Source organism: Cyprinodon tularosa, unplaced genomic scaffold, assembly GCF_016077235.1.
Source record: "Cyprinodon tularosa strain WSP-4 unplaced genomic scaffold, ASM1607723v1 ctg190, whole genome shotgun sequence".
NCBI lineage: Eukaryota > Metazoa > Chordata > Actinopteri > Cyprinodontiformes > Cyprinodontidae > Cyprinodon > Cyprinodon tularosa.
Window position 1 is genome coordinate 1,532,321 of NW_024038679.1, and position 17,325 is coordinate 1,549,645.

General features: G+C 39.2%; 1 protein-coding gene across 1 annotated transcript; it reads left to right on the forward strand.

Moving 5' to 3' along the window:
* Positions 1-4,575: 4,575 nt before the first annotated feature.
* On the forward strand, positions 4,576-11,022 carry LOC119782277. Its single transcript, XM_038283171.1, has 3 exons — positions 4,576-4,769; positions 4,955-6,441; positions 8,981-11,022. The coding sequence occupies exons 2-3, from the start codon at positions 5,140-5,142 to the stop codon at positions 10,706-10,708; spliced, it is 3,030 nt and encodes a 1,009-aa protein (XP_038139099.1). The 5' UTR covers positions 4,576-4,769; positions 4,955-5,139; the 3' UTR covers positions 10,709-11,022.
* Positions 11,023-17,325: the final 6,303 nt, after the last annotated feature.

A 17,325-nucleotide genomic window follows, 5' to 3' on the forward strand; every position in this document is an offset into this window, starting at 1 on the left:
TTGCCTTAGAATTCGTTATTTATAATTACATAGGAGCGGGTCTCGCAGCCATGGAGGCAGACATCTTTGCGCTACGGCAGCGCAGAGCCAACAAACTAGCGATTGCGAGATCGCCCATTACGCTCGAAAGTAACTACGGCAAGTTGAGAGAGATGAACTGAGACGGTACTGAACAATAGATGGCAGTATTATGCCTGAGAATACTATCAGTAAAATTATCTATGTAAACAAACCTCGTGGTAGGTGATGCGGACGTTGTTGAAGACACTTTGTCCCGTAACGCTCGCCGTACTGTTGGGGGGGAGAAGCGGTGGGGGGGAGATGTTCATGTTGCTGCGGCCTGCAGTCTGGACGTTAGATGTCGCTGAAAATTACACACTGTAGCTTTAAGTGTATCTCATGGGGCCTCCCTTGGTTGGTTCAGTCTATTTGCTGCACATGTTCAGAAAGATCCAAACAGACAACAGGAAATCATTTGAAAACAAACGGCACAAAGAGCAGTGTTGACAACCTGAGTAAAGTTGGCCCCCCCACCTGCTTCAAATCAGACAAAATTAGTGTCAAACATTTGTGCTACGTTTGTGCAGCAAAATTTTTCGTTTGTGCCGCTACCATTTTAAAGGTATAAAGAGATGTTTCTAGAGGTCATTAAAGGTCAACCGCCCCTTACCTTCTTCGAACCAGACGAAATGGGTGTCAATTAACTCGGCTCCATTTGTGCTGGTTTGTGCAGCAAAAACAGATGTTAACTGACCTTTGATGACCTCTACAAAATATTATTAATATCATTGAAATGATAGCAGTACAAATGAAAATTTTAGAATTAATTTTAAATATGAAATATTTTAAATAAATATTAATATATATTAAAAATGCATATTTTAAAATATCTAAATTTTTTGTACTGCTATCATTTTAATGATATTAATAATTGTTTGTGGAAGCCATCAAAGGTCAGTGAACATTTGTTAATTCTGAAACTCTGAATTTCATATAAATTATAAGTTGCTAACCTATGATTATATCATTTTAAACTGTAAAAAATGATAGCGTCACAAATGAATTTTTTTGCTGCACAAACCAGCACAAACATAGCACAAACGTTTGACACCAATTTTGTCTAATTTGAAGAAAGTGGGGGGGTCTGGTTGACCTTTAATGACCTCTAGAAAATTTTTGCTGCACAAACCAGCACAAATGGAGCTAAGTTAATTGACACCCATTTCATCTGATTTGAAGAAGGTGGGGGGGCTGGTTGACCTTTCGATGACCTCTAGAAATATTTCTTTATATCTTTAAAACGATAATGGCACAAACGAAAATTTTTGCTGCACAAACCAGCACAAACATAGCACAAACGTTTGACACTAATTTTGTCTGATTTGAAGGAGGTGGGGGAGCCAACTTCACTCAGGTGTGTTGACAAACAGAACCAAAAACCATGACAGTGCCCAAGGCAGACCCAGAAGAGAGCCTTACATCCTTAAGGACATCTCTTACTCAAGGCCGCCAGGTAACTGTAGCCTGGGCAGTCTGCCATACTAGGCCAAGCAAAGCATGCCAGCCACCAAAGAGCAGGTGTCAAACACACCTAACACTCAATCCATCCAACTGCGGGAACAGGACCTCTACCAGGCCAGAGACACCAAAGTGCCGAAAATCAGGTTACCAGGACGACCATAAGACAAGCTCAGAACCATCTAGGCACGAGAAAAATCTGAGCCCAATACAGATTATCTGTGAAACTATAAATGCCTTCTGCACAGGTAGCTGACCCCAACCCCAGAAAATGTTAATGATGATGAATGAACTGTTCGAAAATACATCTAAGGAGGATATAAGTTCTTGGAGCTAGTTTGGGGGTATCATTACTTAATTAGATAACTGCCAAAGAAAAGCTGTAATTTTGAACTGAGTTGTTTTGTTCAAATTCCTAAGACTGGTCTGTTAGTTTTTATGTTGTTTCAAAATTAATTGTTTAGTGTGATATGCGTTAATGTTAAGATGATGTTGTATTTCATTTGACAATACTGATTGCAAATTGGCTTCCTAACTGCAAGTATTCTAACAAAGAAACATCAGTATGTGGTTAACCAGAAGGTTTACCAGAGCTGGAAATTAACAAGTCTGCAGTTACAACAGTATTCTGATTTGTGTCTGTGAGTATTGGTGGAAATGTTGAGTTTTGGGAAACAAGTAACTTGCCATCAACTTTTGAAAGGCACAACGCACCTGTGGGCAGGTTGATCCATAGATATCCATAATAAAGGCTAGATGTCTGGTCCGAGCTGCTGGCAAATGGGGGTCGACGTCCGCACGTGGCGGCCATCTTGCCACAGGCAGCTCGCTCATTCGTAACATTGTGTTTTAAAGGCGCATGTACTGAAATAACCATAACTTCCTCAATTGTCTAACGATTCTCAAACTGTTTGGTTTGTTAAACAAAAGTCAGACATGTAGTTATGATACTGCACACTTATGAATAATTATAACCATGGAATTTCATATGAAAAGAACATTGAATAGAACATACAGGTGCAATAAATATACACATGCACAAGGTATTTATGTTAAATCAATATATGCTATTAAAACTCAGTGTACTGAATGGCAACATGATATATAGATATATCTATAGATATCAATATATATATAAATATGTGTATATATATATATATATATATATATATATATATATATATATATATAAATATGTGTGTATATATATATATATATATAAATATGTATATATATATATAAATATGTATATATACATATTTATATATATATATACACATTTATATATATATATATATATATATATATATATATATATATATATATATATATATACATATATACATATATATATATACATATATATATATATATATATATATATATATATATATATATATATATATACATATACACATATATATATAAAAAACACTTTTATTTGGGTGTGATTAATTATTTCACAGTCCTAATTTATTTATATTTACATACATACTTTTATAATATGAATATTATTGTTATAATAAAATATGAAATACTGACAAAAAAGGCTTATTGTGTGGCAACCTCTTGGTGTAGAAGCATAATCCAGGTTTCAAATTAAAGGTAACACTTTGAAGTTTCATGTAGACTATTCGGATTATATATCAGGGGTAATGACGGGGTTCTATTATGACTTGGTCAAACACATAAATGACTGGCCAATGCCGGAGATAAGTTTAGTGATTGTTTTTTATTCAGTGATTTTTTCTTCTGGTGAACAAAGACGGTTGGTGCAAAAATATTAACATGGACATCCAAGGCAGGTTAAAATCAGAAAAAGAGCAGTACCTTCAAAAAAATCAGAATCCATCACCTTCAGTGTGACATCTCAGGAGTCCAGCCACAGACTGACTCCCTGTGGAACAGAGGCCTGCTTTTAAAGCTATAGGCTCCACCCACAGAAAAAAAAAATAAATAAAAATAAAATAAAAATAAAAACTAAACAATTACTTCTAATTCACTAAGTAAACAAAAATAATGATTTTGATAATGATGACAATAATAATAACAACACCATGCTAAAGAGAGAAAAAAAATAAAAAAAATAAACTTGTAATCAAAAATACAACACTCAATTTAATACAACACGCTCTGTACGTTCTGATGACATCACTACATCATCACGTGACTCCCTCCCGGCGCCCTACAATCCGGAAATAAACCTGTTTGAAAATAGATGCAGAAAATATACTTGGCTGAAAATAAGCAGGTTAGAATAAATGTTAAATGAAAACCGGACCATGTGCACCCACGATGAACGGCGCCAGCCCAACCTGCAACAAAAGTAAGTGATTGCGTACGTGTATGTACAGGTGCTGGTCATAAAATTAGAATATCATGAAAAAGTAGATTGATTTCAGTAATTCCATTTAAAAAGTGAAACTTGTATATTATATTCATACATTACATACAAACTCATATATTTCAGATGTTTATTTTGTTTAATTTTAAAGATTACAAATGACAACAAATGAAAATCTCAAATTCATCATATCAGAAAATTAGAATATTGTGAAAAGGTTCAAAATTGATGGCCCCTGGTGCCACACTCTAATCAGCTAATTAACTCAAACCACCTGCAAAAGCCTTTAAATGGTCTTTCAGTCTAGTTCTATAGGCTACACAATCATGGGGAAGACTGCTGACTTGACAGTTGTCCAAAAGACGACCATCGACACCTTGCACAAGGAGGGCAAGACACAAAAGGTCATCGCTAAAGAGGCTGGCTGTTCACAGAGCTCAGTGTCCAAGCACATTAATAGAGAGGCGAAGGGAAGGAAAAGATGTGGTCGAAAAAAGTGTACAAGCAAGAGAGATAACCGCACCCTGGAGAGGATTGTGAAACAAAACCCATTCAAAAATGTGGGGGAGATTCACAAAGAGTGGACTGCAGCTGGAGTGAGTGCTTCAAGAACCACCACACACAGACGTATGAAAGACATGGGTTTCTGCTGTCGCATTCCTTGTGTCAAGCCACTCTTGAACCACAGACAGCGTCAGAAGCGTTGTGCTGACTCTGTCATTATGTTTGTTAAGAATTGCATGGGAAATTGTTGGTTAAAATTTGGAGCTTTGCTGACATCTAGTGGACACAGTTTGCATGTGGAATTTTGGGCAGTCAAGCAGAGCTCTTCCAGCTGCACGGTTGCTGTTTTCACTAGCCCTTCAGACGACTTTGGACACGTTTGTTCCTTGGACACTATTTGTCTGTAAGTTCATTTCATCTGTTGTCATTCTGGTATTGTGGAATATTTTGTGGGAAAGTTTACGTTTCTCAAACAGTATTTAGAGCTACATCGTTAGCTAGTTGGTTTGAGTTGGGAGTTATTTGTTTGCTGTAGCCTAGTTGTTTTCTGTATCTGTATTTGATGTATACTTTTGTGTCTTGTTATAGTTTTACAAAGAAAAGTAAAGAAAAGAAAACAAACCAGCCAAAGAGTTGCAAAATAAAACAAGAAAACTACTAAGGACTGGATTATTTTCAAGCCAAGTGTTAGCTAGCTGTCTAGCTTTGTAAGAGCAACACATCGTGAGGGCAGCATAGTAAAAAGACAATTACGCAGCGGGTTCAAACTCGTCATGAGTCTACGTTCTGGCAAGAAATATACGAAGGACTACGCTAAGGACACCATGGATCGACCAAAATCGACAGAGCAAGAAACAGATGCTAATCTGCAAGCTGAGAGAAAATCACCTCTGCAAGTAAGTGACGTTGCATCGCAGTCATCCAAAAGATCATCTCGTTCTTCACAACGGTCAAGCAGGACGTCAGTATCAACTGCTTCGTCAGCAGTTAAAGCACGGGCCAAAGCTAAAGCTGCTCAGGCTCAACTGGCGTATGCTGAAAAGGAAGCTAGTGTAATTAAACAAAAGGCTGACCTTGAAGCGAGTGTGTTGAAGCAGAAAGCGGACCTTGAAGCCAGTCTCCACATTCTTCAAAGCCAGAGAGTTGCTGCCGCTGCTGAGGCTGAAGCTACGGCTTATGAAGAGGAAGAGATTGAAAGCGGGGAGAAGCTAAAAGAATTACACACCACAGAAGAACCTCTCAGTCCTATTGAACAGACTAGCAACTATATCGAGCAACATGCTGAGCTATTTCGTGACACTTTGCCACCGGAACGAGGTCCAGATTCTACCGAAGCAACCATCACACGCCAAAGATACAGATATCCAAAATTAGAAAAAATTGAGTTCAAACGTGAAAAACCAAGCAAGTGGGATCAACCGCTCACACACTTGGACAGAACTCAGCAACCTCATCAATCTGACAGAGGATTTGTGCCAGAGCCACAAGGAGCACATGATCTTGCAAAGTACTTGATGAGACGTGAGTTTGTCAGTTCAGGTCTTTTAAAATTTGACGACCGTCCTGAACACTATTGGTCATGGAAAGCATCCTTTCGTGGCGCCACGCAGGACTTGAACTTGTCACCCAGAGAGGAACTGGACTTGATGGTTAAATGGCTGGGACTAGATTCATCGCAACAAGCAATGAGAATACGTTCTGTGCATGTTCTTAATCCCGCAGCAGGCCTCAACATGGTGTGGCAACGTTTAGAGGAATGCTATGGAATGCCAGAGGTTATAGAAAATGCACTGTTTAAGAAATTAGAAAGCTTTCCAAAGCTAACAAACAAAGACAACGACAAGCTACGAGAACTTGGTGACATTCTACTTGAGCTAGAATGTGCAAAAGTAGAAGGATACTTGCCAGGCCTTACTTATCTAGACACAGCTCGTGGCGTAAATCCCATTGTGGAAAAGTTACCTCACAGCTTACAAGAAAAATGGATAACTCAAGCATCCAAGTACAAAGAGGACTATGAAGTGCCATTTCCTCCATTTTCTTTCTTCTCTCAGTTTGTTAGAAAACAGGCTAAGGTGAGAAATGACCCTAGCTTTGTGCTTACCACCTCAAACAGCTACATGTTCTCAAAGTCAGATAAGAAGACCAGGTTCAACAGCAGTTTTTCAGTGTCAACACACAAAACAGAAATTCCTTCAAAGTCTGCAGATTGCAGTACTCTTTCATCAAAGAAAAAGGTCATAGATCCAGCTCGGGAATGTCCAATTCACAAAAAGCCTCATCCACTCCAAAAGTGCAGAACCTTTAGGAACAAACCCATCGGAGAACGCAGGGCTTATCTTAAAGATAATTATATCTGCTACAGATGTTGCGGATCAACTCAGCACATGGCAAAGGATTGCAAAGCAACCATTAAATGTTTTGAGTGTCAAAGTGAGACACACATAACAGCTTTACATCCAAATACTCCCTCAGCTACAACCGAGACCTGTGGTTCTGACAAAGAGGACAGTGGCGAGCCAGGTGAAAACACACCCATCACATCAAAGTGCACAGAGGTTTGCAATAACTTAGATGGCTCACGTTCATGTGCTAAGATTTGTTTAGTTAAAGCATACCCTGTAGGAAGAGAAGACAAAGCAGTTAAAATGTATGCTGTTCTTGATGAGCAAAGCAATAAATCGCTCGCAAAGACAGAGTTTTTTGACTTGTTTGAAGTTAAAGCCAACACATGATGCTCCATATGCACAGCGACTTGATTTGGGTTGGGTTGTAGTGGGTGATGTTTGTGTGGGAAGTTTCCATGGATCTACAAAGGTCAGTGCCTTTAAGGCAAACGTGCTGCAGAATGGGCGCACATCCTTCCTCAGTCCATGTCCAAACAGCTTCCAAATAAGGGAAAATTATGGCACCCCACAACAACATCAGATCCATCCCCTTGCACGTGGAGACATTCAACCTATGTACTCAGAGAATCAAGAACACTCAGTATTTGAAAGATCCAAGGACGATAACAAATCAGGACTGTCCGTAAACGACAAAGCTTTTCTGAAAATTATGGATAAAGAAGTCTATCAAAATGAGGATCACAGCTGGGTAGCCCCTTTACCATTTTATTCTCCAAGACAGCTTCTTACAAGTAACCGAGAACATGCTATGAAGCGCCTTGGCTCACTCAGAAAAACTCTGGAGAAAAAGCCAGAAATGAAAGAACACTTCAAGGAGTTCATCCAAAAAATGCTTGATAAAGATCAAGCTGAACTAGCGCCGCCTTTAGAAGAAGGTAAAGAACACTGGTATCTTCCAACTTTTGGTGTCTACCACCCAAAAAAACCAGGACAGATCAGGGTGGTGTTTGACTCAAGTGCTGCATATGAAGGAGTGTCTTTGAATGATGTACTTCTGAAGGGGCCAGATTTGAACAACACTCTGATAGGAGTTCTTTTAAGGTTTCGAAGAGAACTGGTAGCTGTCACAGCAGATATACAGCAGATGTTCTACTGTTTTCTTGTCAGAGAGGATCATAGAGATTATCTCCGTTTCCTCTGGTATGAAGACAACAACCTTGACAAAAACATTGCAGAGTACAGAATGAAGGTCCACGTGTTTGGAAACACACCATCACCTGCCGTTGCTATATACTGCATGAGAAGGGCTGCTAAAAAGGGTGAGAATGAACATGGTTCTGATGCAAGACAGTTTGTGGAGAGACAGTTTTATGTTGACGATGGACTAATTTCAGTTACCACAACTGACGAAGCAGTTGACCTCCTGAAAAGAACGAAACAGATGCTTGCAGAATCCAATATAAGGCTGCACAAAGTAGCATCGAACAGCAGGCAGGTAATGGAAGCCTTACCTAAAGAAGATCGAGCAAGTGATCTGAAGGAGTTGGAGCTTGGTGCAGATCCACTCCCTCTCCAGCGCAGCCTCGGACTTTCTTGGAATTTAGAAACTGACAGCTTCACATTCCAGGTTTCAAGTGAAACAAAACCATTCACCAAGAGAGGCATTCTGTCTACAGTAAATAGTCTCTTTGACCCCTTGGGATTTGTGGCCCCAATAATAATGCAAGGGAAAGCACTTCTGCGTGAACTTTCATCACATCAAGATGAGTGGGATTCTCCACTACCTTCTGAGAAAGAAGCAGAATGGAACACATGGAAGAACTCTCTGAAAGCCCTGGAGGACCTTCACATTAGGAGGAGCTATTTTCCCATTTCACCCACATTCTTGCTAAGGAAAGAGTTATGCATTTTTTCAGATGCATCTACACTCGCGATAGGAGCTGTAGCCTACATGAGAGCGGTTGACGTCGATGGAACATACCATGTTGGCTTTGTCATGGGTAAGTCCAAGCTGGCTCCAAAGCCTGCACACACTATTCCACGCCTTGAACTTTGTGCTGCTGTGTTGGCTGTACAGATGTACGAAGTCATCCAAGAAGAAATGGACATCAGTGTGGATGCAGTTAAATTTTTTACAGACAGCAAGATTGTACTTGGCTACATCCATAATTCTTCAAGAAGATTTTATGTATATGTGTCCAACAGAGTGGCAAGAATAAGGCAATCTTCTTGTCCAAACCAGTGGCATTATGTTTCCACAAATCAGAACCCTGCAGACCATGCCACCCGGTTTACTGCAGCAGAGTACTTACAACAGACCAACTGGTTTACAGGTCCCAGTTTTTTGAAATCAGATTCTGCAGAAAAGCCCCCCGAAACCAACAACTTCAATCTGGTGGAGCCTGAAACTGATGTTGAAATTAGACCCATTGTGACAGTCCTGACTACTCGCACCTCATCAGGTCAGCTAGGTTCACATCGATTTGAGCGATTCTCAGATTGGACAAGACTCTGTAACACTATTGCCAGACTCATGAGTGTCGCTGTCTCCTTTAAGAAGAATCATGAGGATGCAGAACGCGAAACAGGGAAACGTTTTGCCAAAATTCCCAGTACGGTGGAGCTTAAAAAGGCTGAAATTCTAATCATTCATGACATCCAACAAGAGGCTTTCAAAGAAGAGCTTAAATGTCTTGAGAAAGGAGCGACACTTCCTAAACAAAGCCCACTTCAGAAACTTAGCCCTGTGAAAGACAGTAATGATTTGCTGAGAGTTGGAGGTCGTATTTCGTCTGCAGAGATGTCAAACGAAGAGAAACATCCACTGATCATTCCCCGAACATGCCACATTGCCACATTACTTGTGAGATTTTTTCATAAAGAGGTGGCTCACCAAGGTCGCCACATAACAGAGGGAGCTCTTCGAGCTGCTGGTTATTGGATTATTGGAGCCAAGCGTCTGGTGTCTTCTGTAATCCATAAATGTGTTATCTGCCGCAAACTACGTGGACATCTACAAAAACAGAAAATGGCAGATCTGCCAAGAGACAGACTTACACCTGAACCTCCATTCACAAATGTGGGCCTTGATATTTTTGGACCATGGACCATCAGTACACGTCGCACAAGAGGAGGAAGTGCTAATAGTAAACGGTGGGCAGTCCTTTTCACCTGTATGTCAACCAGAGCTGTGCACATAGAGCTGGTGGAATCCATGTCAACAGATAGCTTTATCAATGCTCTGAGGAGGTTTTTTGCTATCCGTGGTCCTGCCAAACTTCTCCGATCCGATAGGGGAACCAACTTCGTGGGTGCATGCAGAGAACTGAACATCATCTCTAAGGAGGCAGTGATTGAATCCTATCTCCAAAGCAAAGGATGCACATGGATTTTTAACCCACCACATTCATCACACATGGGTGGTTCATGGGAGAGACTTATCGGTGTAGCCAGACGCATTCTGGATGCCTTGTTACTTCAGACAGGACACACTCATCTCACACACGAGGTTTTGAGCACTCTCATGGCTGAAGTCATGGCGATCATGAATGCCAGACCTCTGGTCCCTGTATCCAATGATCCTGAGATGCCAACAATCCTCACTCCGGCCATGTTGCTTACTCAAAAGTCAAGCACAGTATCAGCTCCTTCTGGTCAATTCAAGATGGGTGATCTCCAAGGTAAACAATGGAAACATGTCCAATGTCTTGCTGATACCTTTTGGAAGAGATGGAAACAGGAATATTTGTCCACTTTACAAGTGCGCAGAAAATGGACTCGGCTAGAGAAAAACATAAAGGTGGGAGATGTTGTCTTGCTTAAAGACAATCAAGCCCACAGGAACGATTGGCCCATTGGAATTATTGTGAAAACTTTACCAAGCAGTGACAAGATTGTACGCAAGGTAGAAGTGAAGACAACAAAAGGAGGACAAGTCAAGGTTTTCCACAGACCTGTCTCAGAAGTTATTGTTCTGCTTTCTGAAGGCCTTTGAAGATGGACTGATTGAGTTTTCTGTAACTATGGTGTCAAAATCATATTTTGCCAAGCGGGGAGTGTGCTGACTCTGTCATTATGTTTGTTAAGAATTGCATGGGAAATTGTTGGTTAAAATTTGGAGCTTTGCTGACATCTAGTGGACACAGTTTGCATGTGGAATTTTGGGCAGTCAAGCAGAGCTCTTCCAGCTGCACGGTTGCTGTTTTCACTAGCCCTTCAGACGACTTTGGACACGTTTGTTCCTTGGACACTATTTGTCTGTAAGTTCATTTCATCTGTTGTCATTCTGGTATTGTGGAATATTTTGTGGGAAAGTTTAAGTTTCTCAATCAGTATTTAGAGCTACATCGTTAGCTAGTTGGTTTGAGTTGGGAGTTATTTGTTTGCTGTAGCCTAGTTGTTTTCTGTATCTGTATTTGATGTATACTTTTGTGTCTTGTTATAGTTTTACAAAGAAAAGTAATGAAAAGAAAACAAACCAGCCAAAGAGTTGCAAAATAAAACAAGAAAACTACTAAGGACTGGATTATTTTCAAGCCAAGTGTTAGCTAGCTGTCTAGCTTTGTAAGAGCAACACATCGTGAGGGCAGCATAAGCGTCTTGCCTGGGCTAAAGAGAAACAGGACTGGACTGCTGGTGAGTGGTCCAAAGTCATGTTCTCTGATGAAAGTAAATTTTGCATTTCCTTTGGAAATCAAGGTCCCAGAGTCTGGAGGAAAAGAAGAGAGGCACTTCATCCACGTTGCTTGAAGTCCAGTGTAAAGTTTCCACAGTCAGTGATGGTTTGGGGTGCCATGTCATCTGCTGGTGTTGGTCCATTGTGTTTTCTGAGGTCCAGGGTCAACGCAGCCACATACCAGGAAGTTTTAGAGCACTTCATGCTTCCTGCAGCTGACCAACTTTTTGGAGATGCAGATTTCATTTTCCAACAGGACTTGGCACCTGCACACAGTGCCAAAGCTACCAGTACCTGGTTGAAGGACCATGGTATCCCTGTTCTTAATTGGCCAGCAAACTCTCCTGACCTTAACCCCATAGAAAATCTATGGAGTATTGTGAAGAAGAAGATGCAATACACCAGACCCAACAATTCAGAAGAGCTAAAAGCCACTATTAGAGCAACCTGGGCTATCATAACACCTGAGCAGTGCCACAGACTGATCGACTCCATGCCACGCCGCATTGCTGCAGTAATACAGGCCAAAGGAGGCCCAACTAAATACTGAGTGCTGTACATGCTCATACTTTTCATGTTCATACTTTTCAGTTGGCCAACATTTCTATAAATCCTTTGTTTTTATTGGTCTTCAGTAATATTCTAATTTTCTGATATGATGAATTTGAGATTTTCATTTGTTGTCATTTGTAATCATCAAAATTAAACAAAATAAACATCTGAAATATATGAGTTTGTATGTAATGTATGAATATAATATACAAGTTTCACTTTTTAAATGGAATTACTGAAATCAATCTACTTTTTCATGATATTCTAATTTTATGACCAGCACCTGTATATGTTTGTGCGCATGCTGACACTGACTTATTCCTAAGTCCCAGCTGATGACGGCTCCTCCGTCACAGGTAATTACACAAAAGTTCCTATTTTTAAACCATTATAAAAGTGACATTTATTTGCTATTAAAATTGGTACAATAGTCCCCTTCACAAGTATATATAGATGTAGCATGTTGAAATCCCCACCTACACTACTGTGATGGTATACACATGGAAGACAGAGATTTAAAAAATGACCCAAAAAACATAGCTTGGCTAATGCCCTTTGAAAAGGAAGGTTTTATTGAGCTTCTGTGTAATGTACAAGAGAGCGTTGTCCACAAGGCCATCAAAGCGGACAGGAAGGTAGCTGTGGTCATGTACTAGTGCAGGAATGTCAGCAAACAGGGATGGAAGATCTTCTCCTCCTGCTTACACATTATATAACCTGCAGAAACAAAAACAAAAGTGACCAACAACAATTCACGGTGTATAAGATTGGTATATCAATATGTGATTCAATTTCAATGATACACATGCCCTTTGAAGATGAGCTGGAAAGTTGAAAATGTTTGGCACAACACCATCTTTAAGTTGTCCAAATGAAACTAATACAAACTTATAAAAGCTTTGAGTCAACAACAGTCTTGTAATACTATTATGTCATAGCAAAAGTCTGGCATCTTCCTTTTAATAAACCCAGGAAATTCCTGTAACATAATGTAAGATGTGTTGACAGACCAAATCGATTGGAAATCCTGTTAAATTCTGCCTCTTCCACTGATGTAAAGTTGCTTGTTAACGTTAGCAGCTAGCTAAACTGTAACGTTAGCTGCTAACTTACTAACGTTAGGTCTCACTTTGCAGCTTCTTGTTATTAGCCAGCTAACGTTAGGCTAATAATGAAAATACAACAACACTCAGATTATTGTTATTAGACAACTAATAACTACAACCACATCCACAAAGATTGTAATTTACACCAAAGATTAATTGTCATACAATCGTTATTGGTGTCAGTAAAACCTATATAATGGGCTCTATGCACAGCTCCACTACTTCCTGAATTTAAGGCAGCTCCTTTGTTTCCTGTCTTTCATTACTGGACGAACTGATTAATCCAGGTGTGTCTGGCCAGTTACTTAGGTCATACACACCTGGATTAATCAGTGCATCCAATCATGAAAGACAGGAAACAAAGAAGCTGCATTAAATTCAGGAAGTAGTGGAGCTGTGCATAGAGCCTATTGACTAATAATCTCAGCCTTGATAACTTGCGCAAGTAGCCGTGATGCACAACTATGCTGCGCGATTAAGTCATTTTTCGACAAGAAAATCTGCAATTTCGACATGTTCAAGCATCAAGAATAATAGCCACGTTCATAATGTTTGTAAGAAACCAAACTGTTTGTAAATCCGTCAAGAATTCAGTGAGGTAAGAGTATTTGTGTTCGTGCTGATCACCCACCTTACATTAGGTACCACAGAGCACAACAGAAAGCCTGCCTGAGGCAAGATGGCCGCCGGTGATGACGTTTGAGACTCCGCCGTAAGACATCTAGCCTTTATTATGGATATCTATGGGTTGATCTACCAGTTATTGTTTTCTCTAAATTGTACTTAGGTGTGAATGTATATGAGCATTGTCTTGTGTCTCTGTGTCTCCATGCGATAGACTGCCAACCTGACGGATAAAACTAAAAAGATGGATGGATGGACCTTAAATATGACCACAGGGTCCTTTGAAACAACTCTCCTTTTGTTTGCTAGCTAATAGCTCCATTGTCTTAACAAACCAAACTCAGGTTAAGATTCCAAAGGGGTCCCTCAAGCTAATATTCCCCCAGTAATAATTAAGGGAGGTTAAGAATTAATTTTCTAAACACTACTTTAATAAAATATTATTTTACCTGTTCACATAAAATTTGGTTCTGAAAAATAAGATCATGCTATAACTGGGATGTTATACCATCCTTTTATTAATTATGGTTTTCAGATATTTCCATTTTTCTTTCCTTCTAAATATACTGTCATGATTGCTTAAATGCTCTCTTCACTCACCTGCCTAACCCTTCCTGGTCACTAATTATCATGCATCTTATCCACCTGCTGCTGTTGCTTTATATACCAGGACCAGATCATTGTTTGAGTTTTGTTTGCGTTTTTCCCTACTTTATGTTTTTTTTCTCTGAGGCCAGTTGTTAGAGACGGTTGTTTAGTTTAGTCTTGGCGTTTCCTGTCCTGGCTCTTGTCCGCTAACTGTTCCTGGTTCCTGTTTTGCTCAGTGGAGGGAGCCAGTTCAAAGTTCCTTGGTTTTCCTGGTGTCATGTCCTGATCTGCCTCTCAACTGCTGAGCCTGCCTGTTTCCATCTGAGCGTGTCTGCCTGAACTCTGCTGGAATCGTGAAACCTGGACTTGTCTATTCCTGCTCTGATCGGAACCCCTGACCAGGCTACAGACTCCTGGATCTCAGAACCATCCTTGTTCTGGACTTTTTCCCAGACCTGGCTCGGGCTCCTGCCTGTTCACAGACACTGCTGCATTAGGGACACTCTGGGCAGCTCTCGCCGCATCTCATTTGTCAGTCCATCGGCTGGATCCTGCCGCTTTCTGAAAGGGTAGACTGAACTGTTAAACCAGGCAAGTGACTGACATGGATCTTTCATCACTTACCTGTGTTTCTCACTCAACCAGAGTGCCAGTGATGGGTGGTTCCCGCATCCTTATACGTAGTAGCTTATGACTAGTTTATTTAATATCACTATTTAAGTCAAGTGTATTGAACTGAAATATGTTTGAATTGAAGTTAAGTGATTTTTGTTGATAACTTCTTACCTTTTGATTGAAATTTGTTGTGTATTTCATGAGTGCATATTTACCTATTTAACCCAGACATCAGCTTGAATCCCATGTTTATCTGTTGAGCTGGGCATGTGTTCACAGAACATCATGACAGTTAGAAAACAATTTGATTAAATAACATAAAGTTACATTTAATTGCATAACATGTATGTTAGTCATTGTTGTCAACCTGTCTCTGCCAGTTCCCTTGATAATGATACTCTGCACAAAGTGATAAATATTAATGTTTTAGAATGAGCTTTTATTAAATCATTAATTGAGTTTCATATGTGTTGATTTATGAGATGTAGTAGTTGTTTGAGAAATATTGATTAAAGACAGGAGGAGGCCACTTGGGTCTTTTAGTTTTATGTTTACCGCAAATAGTAACAGATTAAAAGACACAGAAAAAATTGAAAAAGTGGATTAGAATTAGGCATTAATAGAATAAATATTGAGTTTTCAGGTATGCTAATGTTCGCATTAAAGGGTAATACATCATTTTGGGGGAGAGAGAAAAGTGATAATTAATAGAAATTCTATAAGTTTTTACTCCTTTGCTGAAAAAATGCAGATACAAACAAAGTCACTGGTGTATTGAGATCAATAGGAGTGATTTTCTGATACAGTTTGCTAATTAAAAGCTAGACACATAATGTATGCCTCGACGTCTGAGGCTGCCTCCTCATTTTCTATCAGCCAGACAAAAGGAGACACTAATAATACTTCTAAGCTCCAAAAACTCTTTGAAAAACTAGACACGTCTATGAAAGACTGTGCATTGAAGAGGAGGCTGAAAACAGATAGATGTAATGTGGTCATTATCAACCATGAAACCTGCCACCGTTATACATGCAACATTGTTCCCATGCATCCAGTTTGAACAGCAGTTATGTTTTCAACATGTGACGTGTTTATTTATGCACATATGCTTGCTTGTTTGCACATGTGAAAGTGTACGGTGGCATCTGGTCATCTCTGATATTTCATATTTTCATTCAGGCCAAGAGCAGGCAGGCTGGCACCTAATGAGCAGATTACTGGAAGCAGCATATGGCGTGTTCACTGTAGTTTCTCTGGGCTGCACTATTAGTGGTGATGAGAGCCAAGAGAGATGTTGAGACGGGGCGGGTCATTTTATGGAGAAGATGTAAGGACGTACAAAGCCCTTTTTGCACTGAAATGTTCTGCACAAAGAAAGAAGAAGCGAAAAGTCCTTAACTTAGCCTTATGTTATTAAAAAGCCAACTTTTAACAAAGTTTAATGTACTCCACAATTTAAATATTCAACTTTTTATCGGCAGTGACATATATCCCTGTACAATATCTATAAATTAAAATCAATAATTACAGCATTAAAAGGAAGGTTGTTTGTATGAATAAGATGGTGTACTTTCAAAATGATTAAAACTGAAATTTCTTATCAGACAAAACTGCAGTGAGACTAGTTAAAGGTATGCATAGCATTCATAGTTAAATGTCAAATCAAATTAATAAACATTTCTTTAAATGTACCACTCAATAATTAAATATACTACTTATTTATTTCATGCAGCATCAAACAGTTTAAAATGCCATTAAGTTATACAATGTAAAAGCCAATACATAATTATGCAACTAAATTGTTTAAAATACATCTTTAATTATGACACATAGTTAAATCTAATTTCTGGTATATAAATCAATTTCAATATTTCACTATGCATTTATTTCATTGTATCAGTACAGAAGAATCATCAAGAGATTTAGAGGTTGGAGTTGCTCAGTCACTATGCTGCAAAGAAATTTCAAAACCTTTTTTAATTTTAAGAAGCCTTTTTCACAATAAACAGGAAGAAGTAGCCTCGTCTTTCTAAGTGATAAGCAGACATAAGGGTTTAAATGGAAGCAGCCCTAATCCGAACCACTCAGTTTAAACTGTGAAGTTGAGAGCTTAAATGATTTACTAATAATGAAATGTCAATATTAAGATTTATGTAAATAAATGTGTGCAAAATATTTAATAAACTGACAGATACTAGAACCTTATAGCAAGCCAAAAATCAGTGTAAGAGTGTTTTTAAACTAATCTGTCACACGATCAAATAGATACGTCATGATTGTGACAAACTCAGAAACCTAAAGCCCTCAACTCTGTGGGTCACTTTAAAGTCCTTGATTTTTCTGTCAAGCTTTTATTGTTGTCTCTCAGAACAGTAGGGGGCTGCTTTAGAAAATGGAAACGGTATCTCTTCCCACAGCTCTGTTCCCTCTGTGGCTTTTTTTCCCTGATGA

Coding starts and splice junctions, on each gene's coding strand:
- LOC119782277 (XM_038283171.1), top strand. CDS start 5,140: ATGAGTCTACGTTCTGGCAAGAAATATACGAAGGACTACGCTAAGGAC. Junction 6,442..8,980: donor TTGTTAGAAAACAGGCTAAG/GTGAGAAATGAC, acceptor TCCACAAATCAG/AACCCTGCAGACCATGCCAC.